This window comes from Elephas maximus, chromosome 22 (assembly GCF_024166365.1).
Source record: "Elephas maximus indicus isolate mEleMax1 chromosome 22, mEleMax1 primary haplotype, whole genome shotgun sequence".
Lineage (NCBI taxonomy): Eukaryota > Metazoa > Chordata > Mammalia > Proboscidea > Elephantidae > Elephas > Elephas maximus.
The window spans coordinates 62,346,194-62,371,389 of record NC_064840.1 but is presented as its reverse complement, the minus strand read 5'-3'; the positions used below and the strand labels follow the sequence as shown (position 1 = coordinate 62,371,389).

General features: G+C 41.3%; 2 protein-coding genes across 15 annotated transcripts in view; one reads left to right on the top strand and one right to left on the bottom strand.

Moving 5' to 3' along the window:
• The first annotated feature begins 356 nt into the window (after positions 1 to 356).
• LETM2 (leucine zipper and EF-hand containing transmembrane protein 2) lies at positions 357 to 18,404 on the top strand. 2 transcript variants are annotated; one of them, XM_049865649.1, is made up of 10 exons: positions 357 to 403; positions 1,920 to 2,373; positions 2,964 to 3,107; positions 9,055 to 9,192; positions 9,646 to 9,846; positions 11,085 to 11,204; positions 14,521 to 14,634; positions 16,888 to 16,980; positions 17,289 to 17,393; positions 18,342 to 18,404. In XM_049865649.1, the coding sequence occupies exons 1-10, from the start codon at positions 357 to 359 to the stop codon at positions 18,402 to 18,404; spliced, it is 1,479 nt and encodes a 492-aa protein (XP_049721606.1). The 2 variants fall into 2 exon arrangements, with proteins under 2 accessions (XP_049721606.1, XP_049721607.1); XM_049865650.1 differs by lacking the exon at positions 2,964 to 3,107.
• The window catches only part of FGFR1 (fibroblast growth factor receptor 1), a 61,836-nt gene continuing 54,619 nt past the window's right edge, over positions 17,980 to 25,196 (bottom strand). For 2 of the 13 annotated variants that reach the window (XM_049865635.1, XM_049865643.1), the window contains exons 15-18: positions 25,017 to 25,087; positions 24,581 to 24,718; positions 24,257 to 24,362; positions 17,980 to 24,101 (exon numbers count right to left, since the gene is read on the bottom strand). In XM_049865635.1, coding sequence (XP_049721592.1) covers positions 23,925 to 24,101; positions 24,257 to 24,362; positions 24,581 to 24,718; positions 25,017 to 25,087 — 492 coding nt within the window. In that variant the 3' untranslated portion in view covers positions 17,980 to 23,924. The remainder of the gene's footprint in view (positions 24,102 to 24,256; positions 24,363 to 24,580; positions 24,719 to 25,016; positions 25,088 to 25,196) is intronic. The other 11 variants (XM_049865636.1, XM_049865639.1, XM_049865641.1 and 8 more) reach the window with 8 other exon arrangements.

Sequence of the window (25,196 nt, the reverse complement as noted above, 5' to 3'; positions counted from 1 at the left end):
AAGTGTGTCTTCCTCAGCTTCTTAAATACTTGACAACCATTCAAGCAAATTACTAGATAATGTTGACCAGAAATCGAAGTGCCTTTGAAGGCCAGATCATCAAACTAGGGATAATTTCCATATATTGGGATCTCAAAGTACCACTATTAATTCCAGAGCTAAGAAAATATTATTCACCATTGTTGGAAATGAACTTGAGGGAGTTTTTGTACCTGGATAGAATATGCACATTTTTAATTCTTGCAATAGTTAAAAATACTTTAACCCTAATATCTTTATAATTGATGTATTTTCAAAATACTAAATTACTCCTTCTGCCTAGGTCCCTATGTTGACTAGTTGAGACAAATATAAATATGGTCTTCTACACTTGTAATACAGTCTTAGCTATTGCCCGAACAAGGTAAGTAGTGGAATTTTCTCTGCCATATTTATATGAACTTCACTTTTCTAGATGGAAAAGATATGTGTAAATGCATAGGCTTAGTATGTTGGTTTTTAGTTAGGAAGCTGATATTTTAACGTATTTGAACTTATCCAACACTTTTTATATGCTTTACATGGTAGTGGAGCCCTGGTTGCACAGTGGGTAAGAGCTTAGCTGCTAACCAAAATGTTGACAGTTTGAATCCACCATCCGCTCCTTGGAAACCCTATAGGGTCTCTATGAATCAGAATCGACTTCATGGCAACTGGTTTGGTTTTGGTTTTACATGGAAGCATAGAACTTTATGCTTTAAAACTTGGCATATTGCATAAAGAACTTTGTAGATGTATGGTATAGGTAAGATGTAGTCTTAGAGTGACACCTTTATAATTGAGGAATGTTACATGAGTCCTTTAGATTAAAAAAGGGGTAAAATGGAGAGCAAACCAATCCTTGAACATTGACTGGCCCCATTAAGATCTGTTAAACCAAATCAAACCCGTTGCCGTCAAGTCAATTCCGACTCAGCAACCCTATAGGACAGAGTAGAACTGCCCCATAGAGTTTCCAGGGAGCACCATTTTGACAACTGCTGACATTTTGGTTAGCAGCTATAGCACTTAACCACTAAGCCACCAGGGTTTCCTTAAGATCTGTTGTCATCTATTTATTCAAAGGAATATTCACCCAGAACTTACTATGTGCCTGATACATTGTACATTCTAACTTTTAGCCATTCAAAGAGTGGTTCATTCTTGGAAGGCTTCAAAAACAATCTGAAAGAATGGAAAAGCTATCACTTTTCCAAAAGAAGTCTCTTTGCCAGTAACTTTTTTACCTACATGGATCTTAGTTTTATTTTGAAGCAATCTAACGTGCTAGTTGAACGGGCGAGTGATTGTAGGATGTTTCAGAGCTAGTATGTAGAGATCTATGGCTGGAGCGCCCAATTCTAATTCTTATTCCTAAAATTCTTGAGGAATTTTAGGTGAAGGGCATTTTAGCTGTAACTGCTTCTCATTTGAGGGGGAAGTGTAGGCACTGTATTATGTGATTGGTTAATCACCACTGGGACTATAAAATGTTTCATTAAAACATATTCCTTTTGTCAGTAGGGTGGCTGACAACACAAGTCTTTCACCTGTTCTATGACAGTCTATAGAGACAACACTTTCAAATAGAACCACTGGTGAAAAAATGTTTGCTTTTAGACTTTTAAATTAGTAGTTGCAGAGCTTCCAGCTTCTAATATAGTCATTTATTCTTATGAATTAACTTATTAATATTTATCATGGAATATATTATTCACCCACAGAGCATACTGACCTTCAACTGAGGTAAAAAGTCATATTTCACTCAATAATGAACATTGTGTGCTCTTAAATACAGGCTTAAAAACCACTGTTTTATTTTAGTCAGCTATAATATTTCTTTAAGTTTGAAGTTTTTAATAGCATGTGCTCAACTCAGAGGATGTTGCTCTTTATTCCAGATTCCCTAGCCTTTTTGTCCATCCTACCTGTTCATCTTATTCCCCATCTCTTGCATATCTTCAATTGCCAGATTCCCATTTAAATAAAAGATTTATGAAGAACTGTGGAAGCAAGAAGTACTCCCATTCTAGCCAGTCAGGCAATAGAGTACTTCACTTACAAACTAGAATAATACAAAAGCTACACACATCAACATGCTGGCTTCAGGAGGTCCCTGGTAAACCTCAGCCAGAGCAAACCACAGAACAGCCACAGGTGACAAGCCCTCAGCCCACAAAAGAAACTGGCATGAAGATTAAGGAAGTAAAGCGATCTTATAGACAGATAATCCTGGATGAACTTAAATATTATTACAATGGATTCCACTTGCTTTGGATTGACACCAAAGTTGCTGCCAGAATGGTTTGGAGGCTGTTGCATGGACAGGTGCTGACCAGACGAGAGAGACGAAGGGTAGGCAAGAGTCATATTTGAGAAAGAAAATGTGAAGTTAAAATTAATTATTTGGGAGCCAAGTTTTAAACTCAACTTAAAAGTCATTTAAAAAATCCCAAAGTAGAAATACTAACTGCTGGTGAGAACCAGAGTTGATTACTGCGATTCTTACTTGTCTGCGACTGACTTACTATACAACATTAGGCAAGATTTTTAAAATTTGTATATATTTGCCTATAGAATGGTTATAATTGTGTTTTCTAATCTCTCCAAGGATTTGTGCTTCTGAAGTACAAACCGTTGTTAATGTATTTTTAAAACCAATTGTAACATACTATGTTATTAAAGTATGCATCCCTAACTTGGGTGAAAGCAAAGAGATGCCAATAACATGTTTTGATTATCATATAGATTTCCTTGAAGATATCCCATAAATATTACTTCAGAGCTATGGTAAAGCAGAAAACCCTGCCTTTCCATTTTAAAAAACAGCTGCAGAAGATCTGACTTGGCTTTTTAACACTTTAAGAACCCAAGGCAGGCCTTTTTGGGCTTTGCTGTGGCATGCCCTACAATAATGAGTATCGCATATGCATTTAATTCTTCAGCTGCTGAGAACTTGCGCTGATCTCTTCCGGCTGCTTCCATTTCTGGTGTTCATAATTGTACCCTTTATGGAATTCTTATTACCACTGTTTCTGAAACTCTTCCCAGAAATGTTGCCATCAACTTTTGAAAGTGAATCCAAGAAGGTATGTAGGCTATTTTAACTTTTGTATGTGTGGTAAAATATATATAATGTAAAATTTGCCATTTTGACCATTTTTGGCATGTAATTCAGTAGCATTTATTACATTCACAGTGTTGTGCAAGTATCACCACTATTTCTAAAACTTTTTTATTACCCCAAACAGAAAACTATATACCTATTAAGGAATAACTCCGCATTCCTCCTTCCTTCAGTCCCTGGTAACCTCTAATCTACTTTCTGTCTCTATACTTTTGTCTATTCTACATATTTCTTATAAGTGGACTCGTACAATATCTGTCCTTTTGTGTCTGGCTTATTTCACTTAGCATGTTTTCAAGGTTTATCCATGTTATAGCATGTATGAGAGCTTCATTCCTTTTTATAGCTGAATAATATTCCATTGTATGTATACCTTGGATTAACTTCTTTTTAGCCATTAAAAACATAAAGAAAATAAAAATGAACTGCTACTACTGTGACTAGTTGAATAGTAGGTATGACTTATTCAGCCAGACAGACTCTTCAGTGCTTATGAGTGTTCCATGAAAGAGAGCGCCCTCATTGAGCATGATGGTCACTGTGAAGGTGGTGGGCTAGAAAATAGAGGCAGCTCTTTCATTCTCTCCATTCTATGCCACTCTACTAGATGATAGTATGAAGGTATAAACAAAGCATTATGAGAAGACAAAGGCGGCAACTTTTAACTCAATACCAAAAAAAACAAAACTCGTTCCTGTCGATTTTGACTCAGTGACCCTATAGGACAGAGAAGAACTGCTCCATAGGGTTTCCAAGGCTTTGACTCTTTATGGAAGCAGATTGCCACATCTTTCTCCTGTGGAGTGTCTGGTGGGTTCAAACTGCTGACCTTTTGGTTAATAGTTGGGTGGTTAACCACTGCGCCACCAGGGCTCCTATTAATAAGTTTGGAAAATGTTTCACAGATAACACCACGCAGTGTGGGAAAGACCTTCTGCATAGAAAGAATAGTATTTAAAATGGTTTAATGGTATAAAAGAATATGATACAGTCAGAGACCGTTGATTGGCTCATCGTAGTTGGAACAGGGGATCAATGGCAGATGAGACAAAATGATATATGTTGGGATCAGGTTGGAAAGCTTCTCCACACTAAGGAATTTAGACAGCCTTTGGCAGTGGTGACTCATGGAACTTAAAATTTTAAGAAAGGGGGGTGGGGGTGATATGATTAGATGTGTGTTTTCGAAAAACAATTTTGCTGCCAGGAAGGATTGAAGAGGATAGAGCCAAGGCAGGGAAATCAAGTGGGATGCTAATTGCAATTCCTGATGTATAACTCATTGGTCTTACAAAATTCTATCATGCAATCTCCACCACCATTCCTATTAGCAAGGCCGCATTTTCCAACTACTGATTCTTTATTTTTGTTTCCAACTTCCACATTCCAGTCACCAGTAATTATAGTGCATCTTGATTGCAAGCATGATCAATTTCAGACTGCAGCAATTTTTGAAAATCTTCACTTTCTTCATCTTTGACATTCTTGGTTGGTGCATAAATGTGAATATTAGTTGTATTAACTGGTCTTCCTTATAGGCATGTGTATACTAACCTACCACTGTCAGGATTGTACTTCAGGATAGATCTGGAAATGTTCTTTTTGACAATGAATGTAATGTTGTTCCTCTTCAGCTTGTCATTCCAGCCGTAGTAGACCATATGATTGTTGACAACATCAGTACATTTCAGTTCACTAATACCTAGGATATCTGTCTTTAAGCATTATATTTCATTTTTTACAACTTTCAATTTTCCTTGATTCGTACTTCGTACATTCCACGTTCCATTATTACTGGATGTTTGGAGTGTTGCTTCTCATTTTGAGTTGTGCCACGTCAACAGATAAAGGTCCAGAAGTCTTTATTTGATCCACATCATTAAGGTGTTTTGTGCTCTGAGGAGACAGCTTTTCCCCGGTTGTATTTTGAGTGCCTTCCAACAATATTCTATTGTACGTATATTTTGTATTAACTTGTTTTTAACCATTAATCTTACAGCACTATGTTGAACAGTGTTCTTTTGTTATCTATAAGGTTTTCATTGGCTAATTTTCAGAACCAGATCGCCAGGCATTTTTCCTACTCTGCCTTAGTCTCAAAGTTCTGCTGAAACTTGTCCACTTGGGTGACCCTACTGGTATTTGAGATACCGATGGTATAGCTTCCAGCATCACAGTAACACGCAAGCCACCACAGAATGACAAACTGGAAATACTTTTTTCAACAACACAAATGATGATTATACACGTGGATATCGCCGTGTGGTTTAAACAAGAATCAAATCAACTACATGTGTGGAAAGAGAAGATGCAGAAGCTCAGTATTTTCCATTAAGATAAAGCCAGGGACCGGCTGCAGGACAGACCATCAATTGCTCATATGCAAGTTCAAGGTGAAGCTGAAGAGCGTCAAAGCAAGCCCAGGAGAGCCAAAGTACAACCCTGAATGAATACATCCCACCTGAATTTAGAAACCATCTCAAGAACAGATTTGATGCACTGAACACTAACGACCGATGACCAGATGAGTTGTAGGACATCATACATGAAGAAAGAAAAAGGTCATTAAAAAGACAGGAGAGAAAGAAAAAAAACAAAAGTAATGTTAGAAGAGACTCTGAAACTTGCTCTTGAGCTCAGCTAAAGTGAACAGAAGAAATGTTAAAGTAAAAGAACTGAACAGATTTAGAAGGGCAGCTTGAGAAGATAAGCTAAACTATTATAATGAAATGTGCAAAGACCTGAAATTAGAAAGGTAAAAGAAAACCAAAAGGTAAGAGCATGATCAGCATTTCTCAAATTGAAAAAATGGGAGAGAAAATTTAGACCTTGAGTTGCAGCATTGAAGGATCCTATGGGCAAAAAATTGAATGACGCAGAAAGCATCAAAAGAAGATGGTAGGAATACACAGAGTCACTGTACCAAAAAGAACTGGTCAATGTTCAGTCATTTCAGATCAAGAACCACTGGCACTGAAGGAAGAAGTACAAGCTACAATGAAGGGATTGGCAAAAAACAAGGCTTCGGGGACTGGTGGAATACCAGCTGAGATGCTTCAACAAACAGATGCAGTGCTGGAAGCGCTTACTCATCAATGTCAAGAAATTTGGAAGACCACTACCCAGCCAACCAACTGGAAGAGACCTATATTTATGCCCATTCCAAAGAAAGCCAGTCAAACAAAACATGGAAATTATCGAACAATATCCTTAATGTCACATGCCAACAAAATTTTGCTGAAGATAATTCAGAAACTACTGTAGCTGTATATATCGACAGGGAACTGCCAGAAGTTCAAGGCGAATTCAGAAGAGGACGTGAAAGGAGGGACATCATTGCTGGTGTCAAATGGATCTTGGCTGAAAGATGTTTACACAAAACAATTTGTGTATAAATTTTTGAATGAGAAGCTAATTTGAGCTGCAAACTTTCACCTAAAACCCCATAAAATTAAATAAAATAATGCATGGTTGGTTTAAAAAAAAGAGAGAGAGAGTGTTCCAGAACACTTAGTTGTGTTTCTCTGGATCCTATACTTAGATCAAGAGGCAATCGTTCAAACAGAACAAGGGAATACTGCATGATTTAAAATCAGAAAAGGTGTGCGGCAGAGTTGTATCCTTTCACCTTACTTATTCAGTCTGTATGCTGAGCAAATAATCCAAGAGGCTGAACTATTCGAAGAAAAACGTGCCAACAGGATTGGAGGAAGACTCATTAACAACTTGTAATATGCAGATGACACAACCTTGTTTGCCAAAAGTGATGATAACTCGAAGCACTTATTAATGAAGGTAAAAGATACAGCCTTCAGTATGGATTATATTTGAACATACAAAAAATGAAAATCCTTACAACTGGACCAATAAGCAACATCATGATAAGTGGCAAGGAATTTGAAGTTGTCCAAAATTTCGTTTTACTTGGATCCACAATCAATGCCCATGGAAGCAGCAGTCAAGAAATCAAACGCCATTGGGTAAATCTGCAAAAGACCTCTTGAAAGTGGTAAAAAGCAAAGATGTCACTTTGATGACTAAGGTGTGCCTGATCCAAGTCATGGTATTTTCAGTTGCCTCATATGCATGTGAAAGCTGGACAATGAAAAAGGAAGACTGAAGAAGAATTGATGTATTCAAATTGTGGTGTTGGCAAAAAATTTTGAATAGGCCATGGAGTGCCAGGAGAACAAACGAATCTGTCTTGGAAGAGGTACAACCAGAATGCTTCTTAAAAGTGAGGATGGTGAGAATTTGTCTCTCTTACTTTGGACATGTCATCAGGAGGGACATCATGCTTGGTAAAGTAGAGGGTCAGTGAAAAAGAGGGAAACCCTCAACAAGATGGAATGATACAGTGGCTGCAACAATGGACTCATACATAACAATGATTGTGAGGATGGTGTAGGACTGGATAGTGTTTGATTCTTTTATATATGGGTTTGCTATGAGTTGGAGTTGATTCCATGGCACCCAACAACAAACAACAAGCTATTGCAATAGTCCAAGGGAGAGAGAACAGAGCCTGAATTGTGAAAATGGCAGTAGGAGTAAAGCCTTAAAGATAGATTTGAGATGCATTTTAGAGTTAAAATCAAACTGCAATATTTAACTGCTTGGAAATGATTTCATTTACGTTTAAGATAATCAGGATCTAGAGTTAATACTGTGGCATTCCAAAGACAGAACTAGTGAATGCAGGAAGATGGAGGTAGAGAAGAAGTGAATTATCTAAATATTACCTCTTATTCTCAGTACTACCCATTCCCCAAACATTGATAAATACATCATGGCCACAGTCTTAGACAACACTTTCTTGTTTTGTCCCATGGAGAGAGACAGAGAGAGACCAACTGTTCTGTTTGTGTCAGATGACTGTACTGTGCATTTCTCTTTTGTAGCACTTACCCATAATACTTCTATATTAATTTATGCAGTCACTAGGTTATCATTAGTTACTAGTGCTTGTCTGTCCCACTAGACTGGAAGTTCCATGAGAGCAGAAATTCTGATTTGTTTTGTTCATTTTACCCCCGGCACCTAGCACATGATAGATGCTCAAGAAATAAATGGATGGCTAGATGGATATAGATGAATGAAGTGGAGATGATTAAATGGGTTCTAACCATGGTATTGCCATTGTGTGATTTGACTGCGTCTTTTAAGATCTCTCTAAAATCAGTGATTTGTGTAATTGGCTGATCATGAAGATCTCCTGTGCAATTTAAAAAAAATTTAGATTCTCAAAAAAAAAATTTTTTTTTTTTTAATTGAAATTATACATTCTGCTCCTCTCTACTCCCAAGTCCTGACCACGGTTATTCTGAAAATGGTACCACAGTGCATTTCTGATGATGAGCAAGGATTAAGAAATACTGATCAAGACACCATCGTAAAAGTATACGTTGAACTCTGTAGTGCTTTGTTCAAATATCTGTTATACCACTGAATTCTAATTAATTGTGTCTGATTTCTACTTAAAATTTAAGCTGCCGTAGGGCAGAGATAATGTTCTACTTATCTTTGTTTACTGTAAAGCACAATCCAGGGCGACTCATAGCAGGGGTTGGCTTGACTAGGAGCTTAGAGAGTTTGAAGTAAATTCGAAGTCAGTATGTCATTCTAAACAATGACAAAGTCTCTCATTGAGGGGACACTTTGGATCTATCAAGTGTACTAGTGAGAACTAAAAAAGTAAGATTAAAAAGAGAAGTTGCGTATAGAGGCTACTTCTTTTTTTTTTTTTTTTGCTTTGATTCTCACAAAACCCAATTAATTAGTCCTGAAAGTAATATTAATACATGAAATAAGGAAGAGCAATAACATGGTCATGGTTATTTTTCTCCCATCCTTATCTACCAAGTTGCAATCGTGAAGGATTGATTAACTTTTCCTCTTCTGCTATCCAGGAAGAAAAACAGAAAAAGAAAATGGCTGCAAAATTGGAACTAGCAAAATTTCTTCAAGAAACAGTTACAGAAATGGCAAGGAGGAACAGAGCCAAGTTGGGAGATGCCTCTACACGGTTCTCATCCTACGTAAAACAGGTGTCGGTCTTCCATACAATACCAAACAACTTCTGGTTTGGGATGATATGAAAAAAATGTATATCATCATGGATTTTCCAGATTGTTCTCAAATCACTGAAGTTGCAAATATCTAAGTTATAAACATACAACATGATAAGTGTTATATTTGGGTAACCCACTGTAGAAGTTTGCAGAAAAGTCTGTCTTAAAGGAATTAATGTGTTAAAGACACTGGTAACTTCTTGAAAAGAACAGAAGAATGAGGGTCAGATTTTTGAACTACTTCCGATTTTTCAGGTGATTGAGGCTGACTTTAGGCAGATTTCTTTACTCCTCTTTGTAGTACAGGGTCCATTTCCAGACATCAGATAGTGTCCATAAATGCTTTGATGTCTCTTTCAAATAATCAACTGGGAAAGCTAAATTAAGTCGGAAACCTATTTTAATTAGCCTCTGTGTCCCACTGCTTAGGTCCAGACAGGCCACAAGCCCAGCACAAAGGAGATCGTTGGCTTTTCCAAGCTGTTTGAGGATGAGCTGACCCTGGAGCACTTAGATCGACCTCAGCTGGTCGCCCTTTGCAAACTGCTAGAATTGCAGGCCTTTGGAACCAACAATTTGCTCCGCTTTCAGCTCCTGATGAAACTGAAGTCTATAAAAGAAGATGATGAAGTAAGAGCTTGACTGTAACCACAGGGAATTAGCAAGGCATTGGGGGATAATAAGGGTTGATTACCATAAGGTAGCTTTGAGATGAAGTACAGTATTTTCCGTTGGGTCTAAGTCATTGACAAGTTCTGGCAAAGTGAGTGGTTTAAACAACCATTATCATGACAACTTGAGCCCTGATTACTGATTTGAGGAGTTGTTTGGTGTTTTTTTTTTTTTGGTGTACCCTGACCCATTTTATTGAGATATATGGATGTCTTAGCTGGGACTCATCTAAAGCAGTTCGGACCTGCTGGGAAGGAAGTAGCAGCTTAGTAGGTTCCTGCTGTTGCACTGTCAAGGTAGCAGCTTAGTAGGTTCTTGGCATTGCACTGTCAAGGGCAGTGCTCGACCCCCACACCTCTGCTCCCACAGAGCGGAGTAAATGTTCTGCTGGTTGAGTTGGCCTAGTAAGGAGGGGTGACAAAGCAGAATGCCAGGAGGAAAAGCAGAGCCGCGACATCTTATAGGAGAAGGGCACTGTATGGACTATAACTACTAATCAGACTCCATAAAAACATGGAAAGAATATTTTTTGAATCAGAATCAGCTGCTTTAAACCATTCTGCTTGAGGGAGCAGGTTTCCCAGAACTGAGAAAGCATGACTCCATCAACCCCGTTTCCATTTTGGTTGTTCTTTCATAACTTTGGAATAAACAATAGCAGTCTCAGAAGTATCATCGTTCCTGGTCACACCAAGCAAGCATTGTGTGAAAGTATTCATGAGGGAGTTTTGGGGTCCAGAGAGTTAGGGTCATCCCTGGGGTGGTGGTAGGGGGACTGTGGGGGAAGAACATTGGGACATATAACAGATGGTACCTGGAAAGTTTTTCTAGTGAAATGTTTTTCTAATGAATCCTAAAGCTGCCATGAAAGAGAAAAGGAGCAGAGATGTCACAACCAGGCAAAAAAATCAAGAGGGAAATAATTACTTTGGTGACAGAATGTGGAAGGAGTTTTGTAAGTACGTCTGATGTTATTAGGACCTGTCGGCAGGATTCCCTCCTCTCAGCTCCTAAGCTCCTACCTTTGGGAGTCTCTCTGTTTTGTAAGGCACCTGGCCTTTGCAGTGAGTGGTGCAGGGGACAAAGAGTCAAAGCACAAGACCCTGTATATCCCCTGGGTTTACTGGAACTTGGGGATCACTTGAAATTGGCGCCAACAGAGCCAACACCATTCCTTACATTTTTTTTTTTTTCAGGTGATTACCAAAGAAGGGGTGAGTGCCCTGAGTGTGTCAGAACTCCAGGCTGCCTGCAGGGCCCGAGGAATGAGGTCACTGGGTCTCACTGAGGAACAGCTGAGACAACAGCTCACAGAGGCAGGTGGCAGCTTTTTACTAGCGCTCTCTCCCCAACACTTGGCAGAACTCATTTTGTGATTTCTACTTGGCAAGCAAATCGTTTTCCCTAATTTGCCTTATTTAATTGAGCTACTGACCAAGCAGCAGTGTGGGTTGGTGTGCAGTTGGACACTGAAGAGGTGGATTGATTTTTCACATTGATCGGGGTGGAGCACCGTATTAGTTTTCTATGGCTGCATAACAGATTACTACCAATTTAGTGTCTTAACACAACACCCATTTATTAGCTCACAGTTCCATAGGTCAGAAGTACAGCCTGTGTTCGTTTCTGGAGGCTGCAGGGAAGAATCCACTTCCAAGTTCATTCAGGTTGGCTGAATTTAGTTCCTTGCAGCTGTAGGACTCAGGTCCCCGCTTCCTTGCTGGCTGTAAGCCCCATGCCCCTCTCTTTCCTAGAGAAGGCCTGCATTCCTTACCTGCTGTGGCCCTCAGCAAGGTCAGCAGTGAAGAACTTCCTACACGCCAAACCCCCCACATGCTTCAGATCTCTGACTTCCGTTTCTAACTCTAGATTTCAGTGGCTCATGTGATTAGGTGAGGCCCACGCAGATAATCTCCCTATCTTATGGTCAACTGATTTGGGACTTTAATTTAAAAAAACCCATTGCTATCGAGTTGATTCCAACTCATATTGACCCTGGAGGACAGAGTAGAACTGCTGCATAGGGTTTCCAGGGCTGTAGTCTTTACGGAGGCAAACTGCCACATCTTCCTCCTGTGGAGCTGGCTGGTGAGTTCGAACCGCCGACCTTTCGGTTAGCACCTGAGTACTTTAACCACCGCACAATTACGTGTACAAAATCCCATCATAAACAGCACCTAGATTAGTGTTTAGGAGCCCTGGTGGCACAGTGGTTAAAGAGTTCGGTGGTTAATTCCAACTATGAGTCGAAATGGCAAGGGGCTGGGTTTTGTAGTTTTAGATTACTGTTTGGTTGAATAACTGGGAGAAGGTGTGTGTACACTAAGAACTGGAATCTTACGGCCATCTTAGCATTTGGCCTGCTATACTGTAAGGGTCTGGGCAAAATCTGAATGAATTCTTCTGGCTGGCTGAACCTTCCCACCCTAGTGGCCCACCCGGGGCTGCTTTCCCTGTTGGTGTCCCAAATCAATGTAAAGTGTTTGTTCTGGTAACAGATGTTTAATATTTTCTCTCAAATAACATATTTGTATTTTAACTAAGAGCTTCATTGCTCTAAACCAAAGGAGTAACTCTTATTAAAATTCTCATTCCTGGCCCAGCCAGGGCAGGGGGCAGGGATGGGAGAGTAACAAAAAAAAATCTTATTCCTATAATTGTGAAAAGTGGTATAAAGTATACACAAATTATTTTGGAATAGGAGCCATTGTTGTGACTTTGAAACCATGTTGTGTAGCTGTTACCTCTTACACCAGGTTGGGAGAGGAAGGTATTGTAGAGGGAGGTACTTAAAATCATCCCTTTTCTGAAACAAAGTATAAAGTGGGTTCATGGTCATATTGTTAAATTGCTTTCTTGGAAAGGTATATCATTTTACAATCCCACTATGAAGGAGTGATGGAGCCCTGGCGGTGCAGTGGTTAAGGGTGCAGGCTTGTAACCAAAAGGTCAGCAGTTTGAATCCCCCAGCCGGTCCTTGGAAACCCTATGGGGCAGTTCTATTTTGTCTTATAGGGTCACTAAGAGTAGGAATTGACTTGATGGCAATGGATTTGGTTTAGTTTTGGATGGGGGAGTGAGAATACTAATCTGGCCAGATAATATCCAGTACTATGTATTATTATTCAAGAAATCCTGTATTAGGGTATGAGCAGACAGTTCATAGCAAGGAAAATTTAAAAATGGTAAACATTTGAAACATCTTAACCTTACTCATACTAAGTGGAATTAAAACTATGAGATGGCATGTTCACCTTTTAATACTGGCAAATAACAGTTTGATAAGAGTGTGAGAGTGTGGGGAGAAGGGTACTCAGGCATTGCTAGTAAAAATTTCCATGAAGAACAATTTGGCAGTAGTCACCCAAATTTAAAATTGCATATACTCTTTGGCTTTGCAATTTCATTTCTAGGAATTTATCCTATATTTTTGTACATGTGCAAAATGACACATCTAGAAGATTATTCATTGCAGCACTGTTAACAGTAGCCAAAAATTGATGAGTTTAAAGTTCATTTTTGTTGTCATTGGATGCCATTGAGTCAGTTCCAACTCACAGTGACCCTATAGGACAGAATAGAACTGCCCCCAGTGTTCCCAAGGCTGTAAATGTTTACGGAAGCAGGCTGCCAATCTTTCTCCTGTGGAGCAGGTTGGTGGTTCGAACCACAAACCTTTCAGTGAGCAGCCAAACACTTAATCATTGCGCCACCAATTATGGTATTTCCAAAAAGCAGAATCCTTTAATGATTTAAACATTAAAGATAAAAAGAAGGCAGTTCTACATGTACGGATAAGTATCCACCTCTAAGATATATATATATCAGTGAAAAAAAGCAAAGGACAAGACAGTGTGTGTATGTCACCTTTTGTAAAAAACCAAAACCAAACCCATTGCCATGGAGTCCATTCCAACTCAGTGACCCTATAGGACAGAGTAGAACTGACCCATAGAGTTTCCAAGGAGCGCCTGGTGGATTCTTTGAACCTTTTGGTTAGCAGCTGGAGCTCTTAACCACTACACTGCCAGGTTTCCCTTTGTGTGAAGACAGCTATATATACATATATATTTGTAAAAACACAGGATATCTCTGGAAAGTTAGGAAATGGTACAAGGAACTAGTTGTGTCTAGGGAGAGAAAAAGTAGCTATAGGGGTAGAAGGCAGACTTGATTTTTATTGAATGTATTTTATTTACTTTTTGAATTTTACATCTTCTGCCTCTATTACTGATTTAAAAATGTTTTTAAAAATGCTTGAAAACTTACATTTTACTGTTTTTTTTTGTTGTTATTAATGAGGCTGGTTTATTCTTTGTTTTCAGGGTTTTTTTTGCCTATGAAAAGACACTTAGCTACTTTGATCCAGAATTGGTCATACTCTAAGGAGTTCAAGGGTTTAATTGAACACCTCCCTCTCCAACTCTGAGTGACCCCACTGTGGTGAGGGAGGCTGCAGGGTACAGCCATGGGTGCAGAGGTCAGGAGGCTGGCATTCTCCTTGTCCTGACCTTAGCTATCAGCATGAACCCGGGGAAGCGTAACGTGAGGGGAGCAGTAGATGATTGTGGGTTTCTTCCAGCACTAACATTCTGTGATCCTGTCATGTTTTATTCCCCTTCCACTCTCCAGTGGCAGGACCTCCACCTGAAGGAGAATGTCCCTCCTTCTCTTTTGCTCCTATCACGTACTTTCTACCTCATAGACATGAAGCCAAAGCCAATTGAGATACCCTCAAGTGTGGAGGTGAGTAACTGGGCTCATGTGAATCTGGATTTGGAATTTTGCCCAACGGTCTTTAAAAATCTTTTTTAAATTCCTAAAAGGAAATTAAAGCCACTCAGAATACCTCTAGCCATAGGACTGTTGAGGAGCTCTGGTGGCGCAGTGGGTAAGTGCTTGGCTGCTAACTGAAAGGTTGGTGGTTTGAACCCACCAGCTGCTCTGTAGGAGAAAGATGTGGCAGTCTGCTTTGGTAAAGATTACAGCCTTGGAAATTCAGTGGTGCAGTTCAGTTCTGTCCTACAGAGTTGCAATGAGTTGGACAGCAATGGGTTTAGAGCGAGGAGAACTCTGTTCCCCCGTTCTGGAGTTCATTTCAACCATTTAAAAAATGAATAAAAACAAAACACACAAACCCATTGCCATCAAGTCATTTCTGACTTTCATAGTAACTGCACTTTTTTGATGTCTTTTGTAGTAATTTTTTTTTTCATAGTAACAGCACTTCATAGAATTTTCAAGGTCAATAATCTTACAGAGGGAGCCATGGCAGTGCAGTGGTTAAAGTGCTCAGCTGCTAAGGATTTGAACCCTCTGTGGGTGAATGATGTGGCAATTTGCTTCTGTGAAGATTTACAGCCTTGCAAACCCTTGGGGGCAGTTCTTCTATAGGGGCGCTATGAGTCAGAATCAACTCGATTGCAGTGGGTTTCTACAGGGCTCTTACTTCCTTTAATTCCCCCTTGATTTAGGAATTTTGCCAGTAGGAGTCCAATTTATTCTCTTTATCTATCTGGTCTTCTTTAGCAAACTGCTTTTTTTTTTTTTTTTTTTTTACCTCTACTCCTTTTAGGCCAGACTGAATGGTTCCTGTTCTTTGATGTTTGTTTCATTATCCATATTCCTACTAATTTTTTAAGCAGCAAATGGCTAATCTGCAATGTAAACTTGTCTTCCTTTACGCATTTCCTTACTCATTTATTGCTTCTAACTCAGCAACTTTGTTTCTCCTGATTAGTTACTGATGAACCCAGCAGTGGCCCGTCCACCAGACCACTCTAACTTTGACTCAGAAGTTCAGGAGTAAAAAATTATAGAAGGTGCTGTCCATTTGGTTTAGTAGATTAGACAAAGCACTTCAGGGTAAAGACTAATCATTTTTAATCTGTTATGCTTCTGAGTCCTTGGGCAAACCAAAGAAAACCATTTGAAGTCCAGCATGAAAATGTACTTCAGGAAAAGTCTGGATTTGGGCTTAGGCCAGGAGTGATTCTAGGGAGACCGGAGACAGTTTGGAGCACAGAGCATGTTTTAAGAGGCCGGCTAGTGGTTTCTCACTCTGATCAAACTCCTGGGTCCATTTAGGAACAGACCAAAGTTGTCATTTTTAGACTGCTCTCAGGAACAAGGAAATCTTGGATTAGCACAATGTCTCAGAGCCAAATTTGGGTTTCAGAGTTATTGTAGATGGGCGTAAACTCATCATCCAGATGTTGCTTTCTGGGTAAGAAAGACCTAGGTATTTAGGACAGAGTGACAAGCTCCTAGGCGTGTTATTGGTTGCTTTTTCATCTGTGGTTTTAAAACTTCTCCATGTATCCGAACTGAGAACAAGGTGCACACCAGATTCTGTAAAGGATTTAGAGCATCAAATTGAAGATGCTATAATTTTGGATTTATGTAGCCTCTTTCCTTTCAAAGTATGAAAGGAATTACTTCAAAACGGCAGTAATATATATTTATTTTTCAAAGGTAATTAATATAATTCTTAAATATAGGTTAGCTGGCTATTCTAAAATGCCATTGCCCTCCCCCACTACTTTCCTCTCGCTGCAGGAGCTAGTAAGCAACACCTACCATCTTAATAAATTAGGCAAGTTTATCAAGTATTATCAGACACTAAAAATGATGTCAATTTTGACTAAGCTATGTCAATGCTATTAGAAACTAATAATTGAGAAATGGCAACTTTTTTTTTTTGAGACTATGAGAAAAGGACCAGAATTGGCAAGTCTGTGCTTGTTAATGACTGAGGATTTTAAATACTGTTATCTAATTACAGTGCAACTTTTGTACATAGGGTATCAAAAGATAAATAATACTAAGTTGCTAATTCAGGGACATAGTTCATGTTACTCATAAAGGGTGTAGTTGGAGGAGTTAGGGATTTAGTGGAAGGCAAATTGTGGTAAAAACACCGACAACCGTAGAAGTTACTGTTTCAGGAAGAGCAGAGAGCTTGTTATATGATCGTATAAACCATTTCTCTTTTTTTAGGTTCCAAAGTCTGATATTCCTGTAGGATCATCTGCTTCCCCTGAATCTAAAGAGAACACGATGGATTTTGTGCCTCAACTGAAGGAAACTAAGGTTAGAAAATGATTTTTCCTTTGGTGAGCTAAGTTAAAAAAATGAAAATAACAAACCTTCTGTCTTAACCCCATTTATGAAGCTGGATTTCAATAGAATAGCGTCCCTTTGTATTTCTTGCACTGCTGGATTTGTTTCTATGAAAGCTCAACATTCGCCTATATGTAATTAGATTCTAGATTTGGCCTTTATTCCTTGTCCCAGAATACGAAGTATTTGTTAAAAGCTCCTGGTAATCTTGGAAGTGACTGTAGATCTAATACGGATTCTGCTGGAAATCAGTAATCCAACTCTCAGTTATGTTTAAGGATGAAGAATCTGTACAACTGCCGCCAGCTACCGCACCATCACCGGTAACACCACTGACACCCATCTCATTACCTAAAGAATCCATCTCTTCTTCAAAAGAAACTGTGAGTATCTAAAAAGAAAATCCTTTCCCTCTCGTTATCGTTAAGGGTAGTGAGAATCCAGAATTATAACTACTGCAAAACACTGCAATTTTCCTTACTTCCAAACAGGAAGTTGTAGGCTGAAGTTTAGTCATCTGACAACCACTACACTTTTTTTTTCCTTAATTATCCAAAAATGAAAAGGGGGGGGAGGAAATCAACCAATGCAATTGTGTATCAAACTAAACATGTTAAGTCTTGAGGCTAATTACAATATAGGCAGGTCCTTATTTTCTTCTGTGCCAGATGGAAATAGTTTCCATATGTTGAGTATCTTACACAGGCTACTGATGTCAGGAAATACCAGCAGGAAAACATTTAAATCTTAGAAGAAATGCATGTAAATAAGAAATTACTTATCTGTCCACTCTTCCCATTTGGGTGAAGGAATTCGGGGGCAAGAGCAGAAAGCATGACACAAGTAAACAGTAGGGGGTCACGGAGAGTGGAGCTGTGTAGTCCCTCTGCTGGTTCCTGAAGGACCCAAAGTCTGTGCACACAGATGGGGTCAATACCCAGAAAATGATCCCAAGGCACACAGGGACCTTGTTTGCATGCATTTATTTTTATTACTAAGGTAACTTATAAACTCAGATTTGACTTTGTGCTTTGTCATTATTTTAAGAAAAACAAAAAGGGGGACCCCTAAAGAATGTATACAGTCCCTGAGTGGTGTAAACAGTGAATGCACTCGGCTGCTAATGGAAACATTGGAGGCCTCGGAAGAAAGGTCAGGGGATCTACTTCTGAAAAATCGGCCACTGAAAAGCTGATGCCATGAAGCACACAGTTTACTCTGACACACAGTGGGGTCGCCATGAGTTGCGATCAACCGTAACTTTTTTTTTTTTTAAGAATTTATTCATCTAATTGTAATCAGTACCTAAAGTCCTTATGTTTTAAACCTAGACACTCCAGGCCAACTCACAAAATACATCCCAGAACAGCAAGGCTAATTCAAAAGGAGCCTAAAGACCACTTGAGGATGAAGCTTACTCCAGCTTCCTGCCTACAGCAGTGGCGCCTTCATGAAGGACATCCCAGCTAAGACTGTGTCTGGTTTGAGATATGTGCTCAGCCATTTAGTCCTTGGAGCAATCCTTTGAGGCCTTGTCACCATGTAGCAGTGAGACCAAGTTCAGACCATTTAGAGAAATATAGTTGCAAAGTTCATTCCCTCTGTAACACTGTCACCTACTAAGCTTTACCTACTATACATGTATAAAGCCAGCCCTCCCCCCAATTGTTTTTGAACAGCTTCGTATCTGTGCACGTGTCCTTTAAGGGAGGAACGTTTTTATATAATGGAATCAGCTTGGCACCTTAGATACCTCTGCCTCCTCTGGCTTGGAATCCCAAGTAAGAACTTGGAAACTCCAAAAACCATTGTAAGAGCAGTTGACTAACCAACTTCCTTAGAGTGATTCACCAGTAGGCACAGTGCCCTGGAAACCAAGTACCTATGAGGCGGACGGATATCCTCTCCAGTAAAGCCTGGAAGTTTCTTGGAGGAGAAAATAGAGTTAAACAGACTGGCAATCAGAAACGTTTGGCAGCCAGTCGGCTGTTTGGACCTCCTTTCTTGGGCCCACGGAGGCTGCAGGAATCTGGGAGTCTGCCACTACACTAGCACATATGGCTTTCATTAGCCACCATTTTGCAAAGAAACGTAATTAAGGGTTTAAGTCTTAACCATTTGTTTGTGCTGGGTGTGTATTTTTCTGGTCTGTTTGTCTTTCACAAATAAGGCTAATTGTTAGTCATAGGGGTTGTTAAAGTCTGATTTAATCCCTGTGCCACCCAGTAACGAGTATTATGCTCAGATATTTATGTTCGGTGTTTTCAGTACCGTCAATACCGAAAAATGTAGCTGACCAACAGCTTCTTCTCTTGGGAAGAGGTTAGAAGGGAAAAGGTATTCCAGGCTGTGGGTGATGAAATTAGATTTCTTGCTGTGAAATTGAAAGCAGTTAGATGGGAGCTGATTAAATGAAGTGAAACGTATATCTGCCGTCTGGGATCAGTCTGGGATCACCTATGTGAGGACTGTCACCGGCACTTCACGGAGCAAATATGCACTTTAAAACGTTTCCTAAGTTGCTGCTCCATCAGGAGACAAGCCTCACCCTGGACTGCAAATGAACTCCTTTCTTGAGAGATGAATCCCTTCTAGGCAAACGCAGCACTCGATGGAGACTTGCCACTGGCCACGCAAGGCAATTCACGATAAATTTTCCTTTTCAAAATGATAGGGTGTTATTTTAATTAGTTCACATTTCAGGGGTTGAATGTAGAAAGGGATTAGCTAGTTAACTTGCTCAATCCTGTTTAACTGAATGATTCATACGTGCAGTTGGGCTGATCTACAGTTCTTTCGGGCTTTCCCTTTGAGCAGAGTGGGAACAGTTAGGCAGGTCAAGGAGTCCCCGGTCACTTTTGGCCCCAGTTGGCCTTCACCCTTTTTTGCTACATCTAGGTGTTTAAGGAAGTCCCGCGGTGGTACAAATGGTTAATGCACTCAACTACTTACCAAAAAGTTGCAAGTTCGAGCCCACACAGAGGCGCCTCGGAAGAAAGGCCTGGGGATCTACTTCTGAAAAATCAGCCATTGAAAACAGTTCTACTCTGACACGGGGCTGCCATGAGTTGGGATTGACTCACCAGCAGTTGGTACTGTTAGGCATGTAAGACACTTCACACACCTCTCTTCCCATTCTTAGGACAGCAGGTCAGAAAAGGCCAAGACATTTCCTTGTTCTCATCACTTAGGGCGCCTGGCTGCTGGATCCAACCTCATGCTGAAACATAGCTAGTGGTGTTCTGGTAAATGGTTGTTAACCATCAGCTCACCGAGGTGGTAGGGGAAGCCTGATTTGTCGAGTTTGTGGATTCATGATGTATATACTCCCACGGTGGCCAACTTCAGGAGCCCTGGCCGTGCAGTAGTTTACTGCTTGGCTGCTGATGGAGAGGTCAGTGGTTTGAACCCCCTAGCTGCTCCGCAAGAGAGAGACGTGGCAGTCTGCTTCTGTAAAGATTACAGCCTTGGAAGCCCTATGGGCAGTTCACCTGTATCCTGTAGGGTCACTATGAGTCGGAATTGACTCAACGGCAATGGGTTTGGTTTTGGTACGGCCGACTTTAAGCTACTAACCTGAAATCACTAACAGAGAGTTAGGAAGAAATGGGTACAAGTGGCTCTTGAGAGCTGGCTCCAGCACCCCTGACCCTTGTCTTCCTGGAGTAACAAAATGTGATTAAACCTTTAGTTCACTAAATGTATCGCTCCTGTGTGCCGAGATATGCATCTAGGAGGCAGTATGGTAACAATGGTCCTGAACACTGCCAAGTGCCAGCCTAGGAAGAACTTGCCCCAGACAGAGTCACCCTAAATATTTGGGTTCTTGGAGATGTTTTGTGGGCCTGGCTCTCATCAGCTGAGGCAATGGAAAGGTCTGCCAGGTTGCCTCAAAGCTTCCTCCTTTCCCTGGTTTCTGCTTCCTACAGATATACATATATCTCAGCTCTGCCAGCTGCTGATAAACTCATCGGTTATAATTATCAGGGGTACTCCGAAACCCAGCCTCAGTGATGTTAGACTTGGCCTGTGTCTCATACACAAAAGCATGGGGCTGATGGGGTGACACTACACTTACGGAGCTGCATTTATGCCGTGTCTAATTCTACACTTCAGTCATTACTAGTCATATTGGTGATGTCAATAAATGCAATATAATGCCCAAACCTGAGGCTAAAGATTACCCATTCACCAATGCACACCTGTAGGTAAGCTCAGACTAACTTTAAAGCAGGATGGCACAATACCTAATGTGACTGAGATCTTAGCCAGCTGGCTCCACCCAGTGGTGGCTGATAAACACAGCAACTTTATTATCACTGACGAGGTAGATGGCTTGCACCATCTGATGTTCAATCTTACTTACCTGAGATCGATACATTACATTAGCGGTGCCGAGGGACTGACAATCCCCAGCCCATGGCAATTAGACAAGACGGAAAGGAAGGCAGTATTGATGAATGCTTTGGTGATCCCGTCCCTAATCTTTTAACCCTCAGGAAACAAGACAGATTCAGTACCTTGACAGTACGATGTCTTCATTAGATAAACTGGATTCCTTTCCTCAAGAGACCCAATCTGGTCGTCTAAGTGAAATGGCCATTTCATTTTCTCTCAGGTCAATCTCACTGTCTTTTATTTGACAGCCAGTTTGGCCTCTGGGGAAATTCATGGGTGATTTGAGTAGTAACAGCAAGGACATCACTGTTACAATAACAGTGCCTTGTATTTCTCCAGCACCTCTCCCCAAGGAATATAAAGCCCTTTATAGATTCTCTACCCAGTCACACAACAGAGCTTCAAGGCAGGGCCAAGGCAGAAGTTATCATCACTATTTTACAAGGAAAGACACTTCTAGAAGGTCTCAAAGCAAATGGTTTTAAGAGCTGAAATGCATTTCCTGGCTCTGTTCACCAAATTTTCCTTTTTTAGACATAAATGCAAATCGTAATATGTTGACAGTTGCGTATATACAGAGAAACAAGGATAAGAATTTTACAATAGCGACCAACACTGCAGCTGCCAAAAATCACCTCGCTCAGAAAGGAAACTTAAAGCCGCGATCCCACTTTCCCTACAGATACGGAAGCCTGTTGGACTTTCTGTTGTATTCAGCAGTAATCCAGCAAGAGTCGCAAAAAGCAAGCTCTAAGTATAGAGGCCGAGTAGTAGTAGGTTGAGCAATGACAGTCAGGAGACAGAATCCATTCGTGAGTACAGTGACAACCAGCAGATGGCATAAGTCAATTTCCAAGTAGTCAAAAAACAAAAACATTCAGAGAATTTTTTTCCCCCCTTTCCTGAGGGATGGGGTGGAGTCTGTACAGGAAAAACTATAGGAAGCCAAGATCTGTGATAGTCCCAACAAATGCCTTCTGGTCACATGGATGTAGGAAGAATGCTCTGGGGGAGGACAACGCACACAGAGTAAGTTAGGAAAAAAGAAGCAAGGGGCCTGACGGGTAAAACAAGTCTTAGGTGACCAGTTTTTTCCCTTCCCTCACATTGAAGTACAGGCAAAACCACACCCACACAGAGGGGGTAGACACACATCTGGGTTTGAGTTTCTGCAGACCCTTGTTGAATAATCCTTAGCTTCCCTCTTAATCATTTGTTCTCTACCCCTTGGCTTTTAAAGGTAGGCCCCAGCATCGTCTCTGACCCCCCAGCCCCCACCCGACTCCAACAGTTTCCTATGAGGAAACAATCCGTTGCTGAGGGTGGCTGCAGCCTTGGCTCTCTGCCCAGCCCCTCTGGTACACTGACAGGAGGTTCCTGCCCATTGTGCAGATGTCTTCTTTTCCTGCCTTTCCATAAGGCTGGAGAGGTAGGAAGTCTGTCCTAGGGGGCTCGGTGCAGGACCTGAGAGGAGAGGAAGCGGTTAGAAGGAACCTGCAGGACCATCGTGCAGCGCCCTCTGCACAGACACAGCCCCAGGGCCCGTTTGTCTCCCTTGTTTTCAGCTGGCTTCCTCTCCCTTTTCACACAGCCCGTATAAAAATGAAGCAGCAGCAATTTTTATTGAGGGACCTAAACTGAAAATAGGTTTAGAACATAATTTAAAAAAATAAAACAGCAAAAGTAGCAAAAAATATATGACCTTTTTAAAAACATTTTCCTTTTTTTTTTTTTTTTCCTCTTTTTTCTTTGTTTTTAATATATAGCGACTGATGCCTCCCGGCCACCAGGAGCATCTTACCCAATGGGTAAATCTCTGGCAACAACCCTTTTAAAAAGACATGTAAATATATACTCAGATTTATACACTTTGTGTTTTCTTCATAGCTATGTACAAAGCCCCCAGTATGGGGCTGGGCCCCAGGGCCACAACACTGCTCCCAGCCTTTGCCTCACCATCCTCTGGTACCAGGTATTTGGTCAGCAAAGCAAATTAGTATTGGAATTAATAAGCCACTGGCACCATCTATCTGGAGCAGAGGTCGCCTTCAATTGAGGCCCAAAGCACTGACCTCCCTACTGCTGTTGCCCTGAGGACAAGGCACCTGCCACCAGAATGCAGGGGGCTTATGGGTCAAAGTAAAATGGACAAAACCAACCAAGAAAGCTCAGTAAGCTCTCTCTTGCACGCCTTCTCATCTCCCACTCCCCATCCCTCCAGGCAGTGCTAGGTGGCAGGGAGGGGTCTTGGTCCAACATTTGGGAGGGAGTGAAGTGGCCATCAGCAAGTACCTGCCACTCTGCTCCTCCCTCTCCCAAGCAGGTTGAGAGGAAGAGGAGGAGGAGAGGGGAGCTCAGTGGGGTGAAGGCAGACCACACAGGAAGGCCTCAAGTAGGCAGCTGGCTCATGCCAGCAGGGCAAGGAAAACAGGAAAGGCAGTGAGTCCAGCAGGGAGTGGTTGGTGAGGGTTACAGTTGATGATGGAATCCGGGGATGGGGACAGGTGGGGTGGTAGTCAGCGTCGTTTGAGTCCGCCATTGGCAAGCTGGGCTGGATGTCGGGGCAGACAGGGCTCCTCAGGCAACGGCTCGTGAGAGAAGACAGAATCCTCCCCTGAGGAACAGGTAGAGCTTCGGGTGTCGGGAAAGCTGGGAGAGTATTGGTCCAGGGGCATTGACAAGTCCAGATACTCCTGGGACAGGAGAAAAAAGGGTGATGGATTAAGCATTCTTCCTGCAACGGTATCGACCCAGAGCTGTACCTAAGGAAAATGGGAACACTGAAAGGTTAAACAAGAAAAGATGAGATTTGATGATGACCTTGAGGTCTAGGCTGAGATAGCCTTACCTGATTGGAAGTCAAGGCCACAATGCGGTCCAGGTCTTCCACCAGCTGCTTGAAGGTAGGTCTTTGAGAGGGTACTGCATGCCAGCAGTCCCGCATCATCATATACCTGTGGCGGGATTGTAAGCAGGGCAAGGAAAGATGTAAGTAGATAGGTTAAAGAATTTATGGTGGAGGGTTTATGGAAGAAGTGACAAGAAGAGCTGTTTTATCTACATAATTGTGGTTCTGCCCCCACCAAACACCCCTTTTTCCCTCTACGCATCAGTCAAACCGGTTCTTCTCCCCATGCCCTGCCTGAGACCTCAGATACCACCTCACGCTTACAGCTCATTGGTGCAGTTACTGGGCTTGTCCATACGATGACCCTCCTTCAGCAGCTTGAAAAGCTCCTCCACAGGCACACCAGGATATGGGGAGCCACCCAGAGTGAAGATTTCCCACAGAAGCACCCCGAAGGACCACCTGTGGATACACACAGAGTCACTGGATCCATGGGCACAGAACTAGGCCAACCTATAGTCTTTTCCATCTGTCCTTCACCAGCAGGTCAGATCCTCATCCCAAACCTCCCTTCTCCCAACGTAAGTCCTTTCTTCGAAGGGGAACATTATGAAGTGCTGGAGAACAGAACCTTTCTGCAGCTGGAAGCAAAGTAAATGGATACATAAAAAAGGTTTTCTTTCAAGGGGGAATGCAGGACTCTATTGTGCTGGATATTCTCTGTCCTAAGTATCCCTGGCAATTGTTAGTTCACACTCACACATCACTCTGGTGGGTGTAGATCCGGTCAAACAATGCCTCAGGCGCCATCCACTTCACTGGCAGTCGGCCCTGCAAGCGGCACAGGGGAGAATGGAGATGGTTTGGCCAGTGGAACGACGGTCCTGGAAGGTCAGGGACAAGTAGGGGCACAGGGGGATGGAACTTGGTAATGGGGGGG

Coding starts and splice junctions, on each gene's coding strand:
- LETM2 (XM_049865649.1), top strand. CDS start 357: ATGGTCTTCTACACTTGTAATACAGTCTTAGCTATTGCCCGAACAAG. Junction 11,205..14,520: donor TGAGACAACAGCTCACAGAG/GCAGGTGGCAGC, acceptor TCCACTCTCCAG/TGGCAGGACCTCCACCTGAA. Junction 16,981..17,288: donor CTCAACTGAAGGAAACTAAG/GTTAGAAAATGA, acceptor GTTATGTTTAAG/GATGAAGAATCTGTACAACT.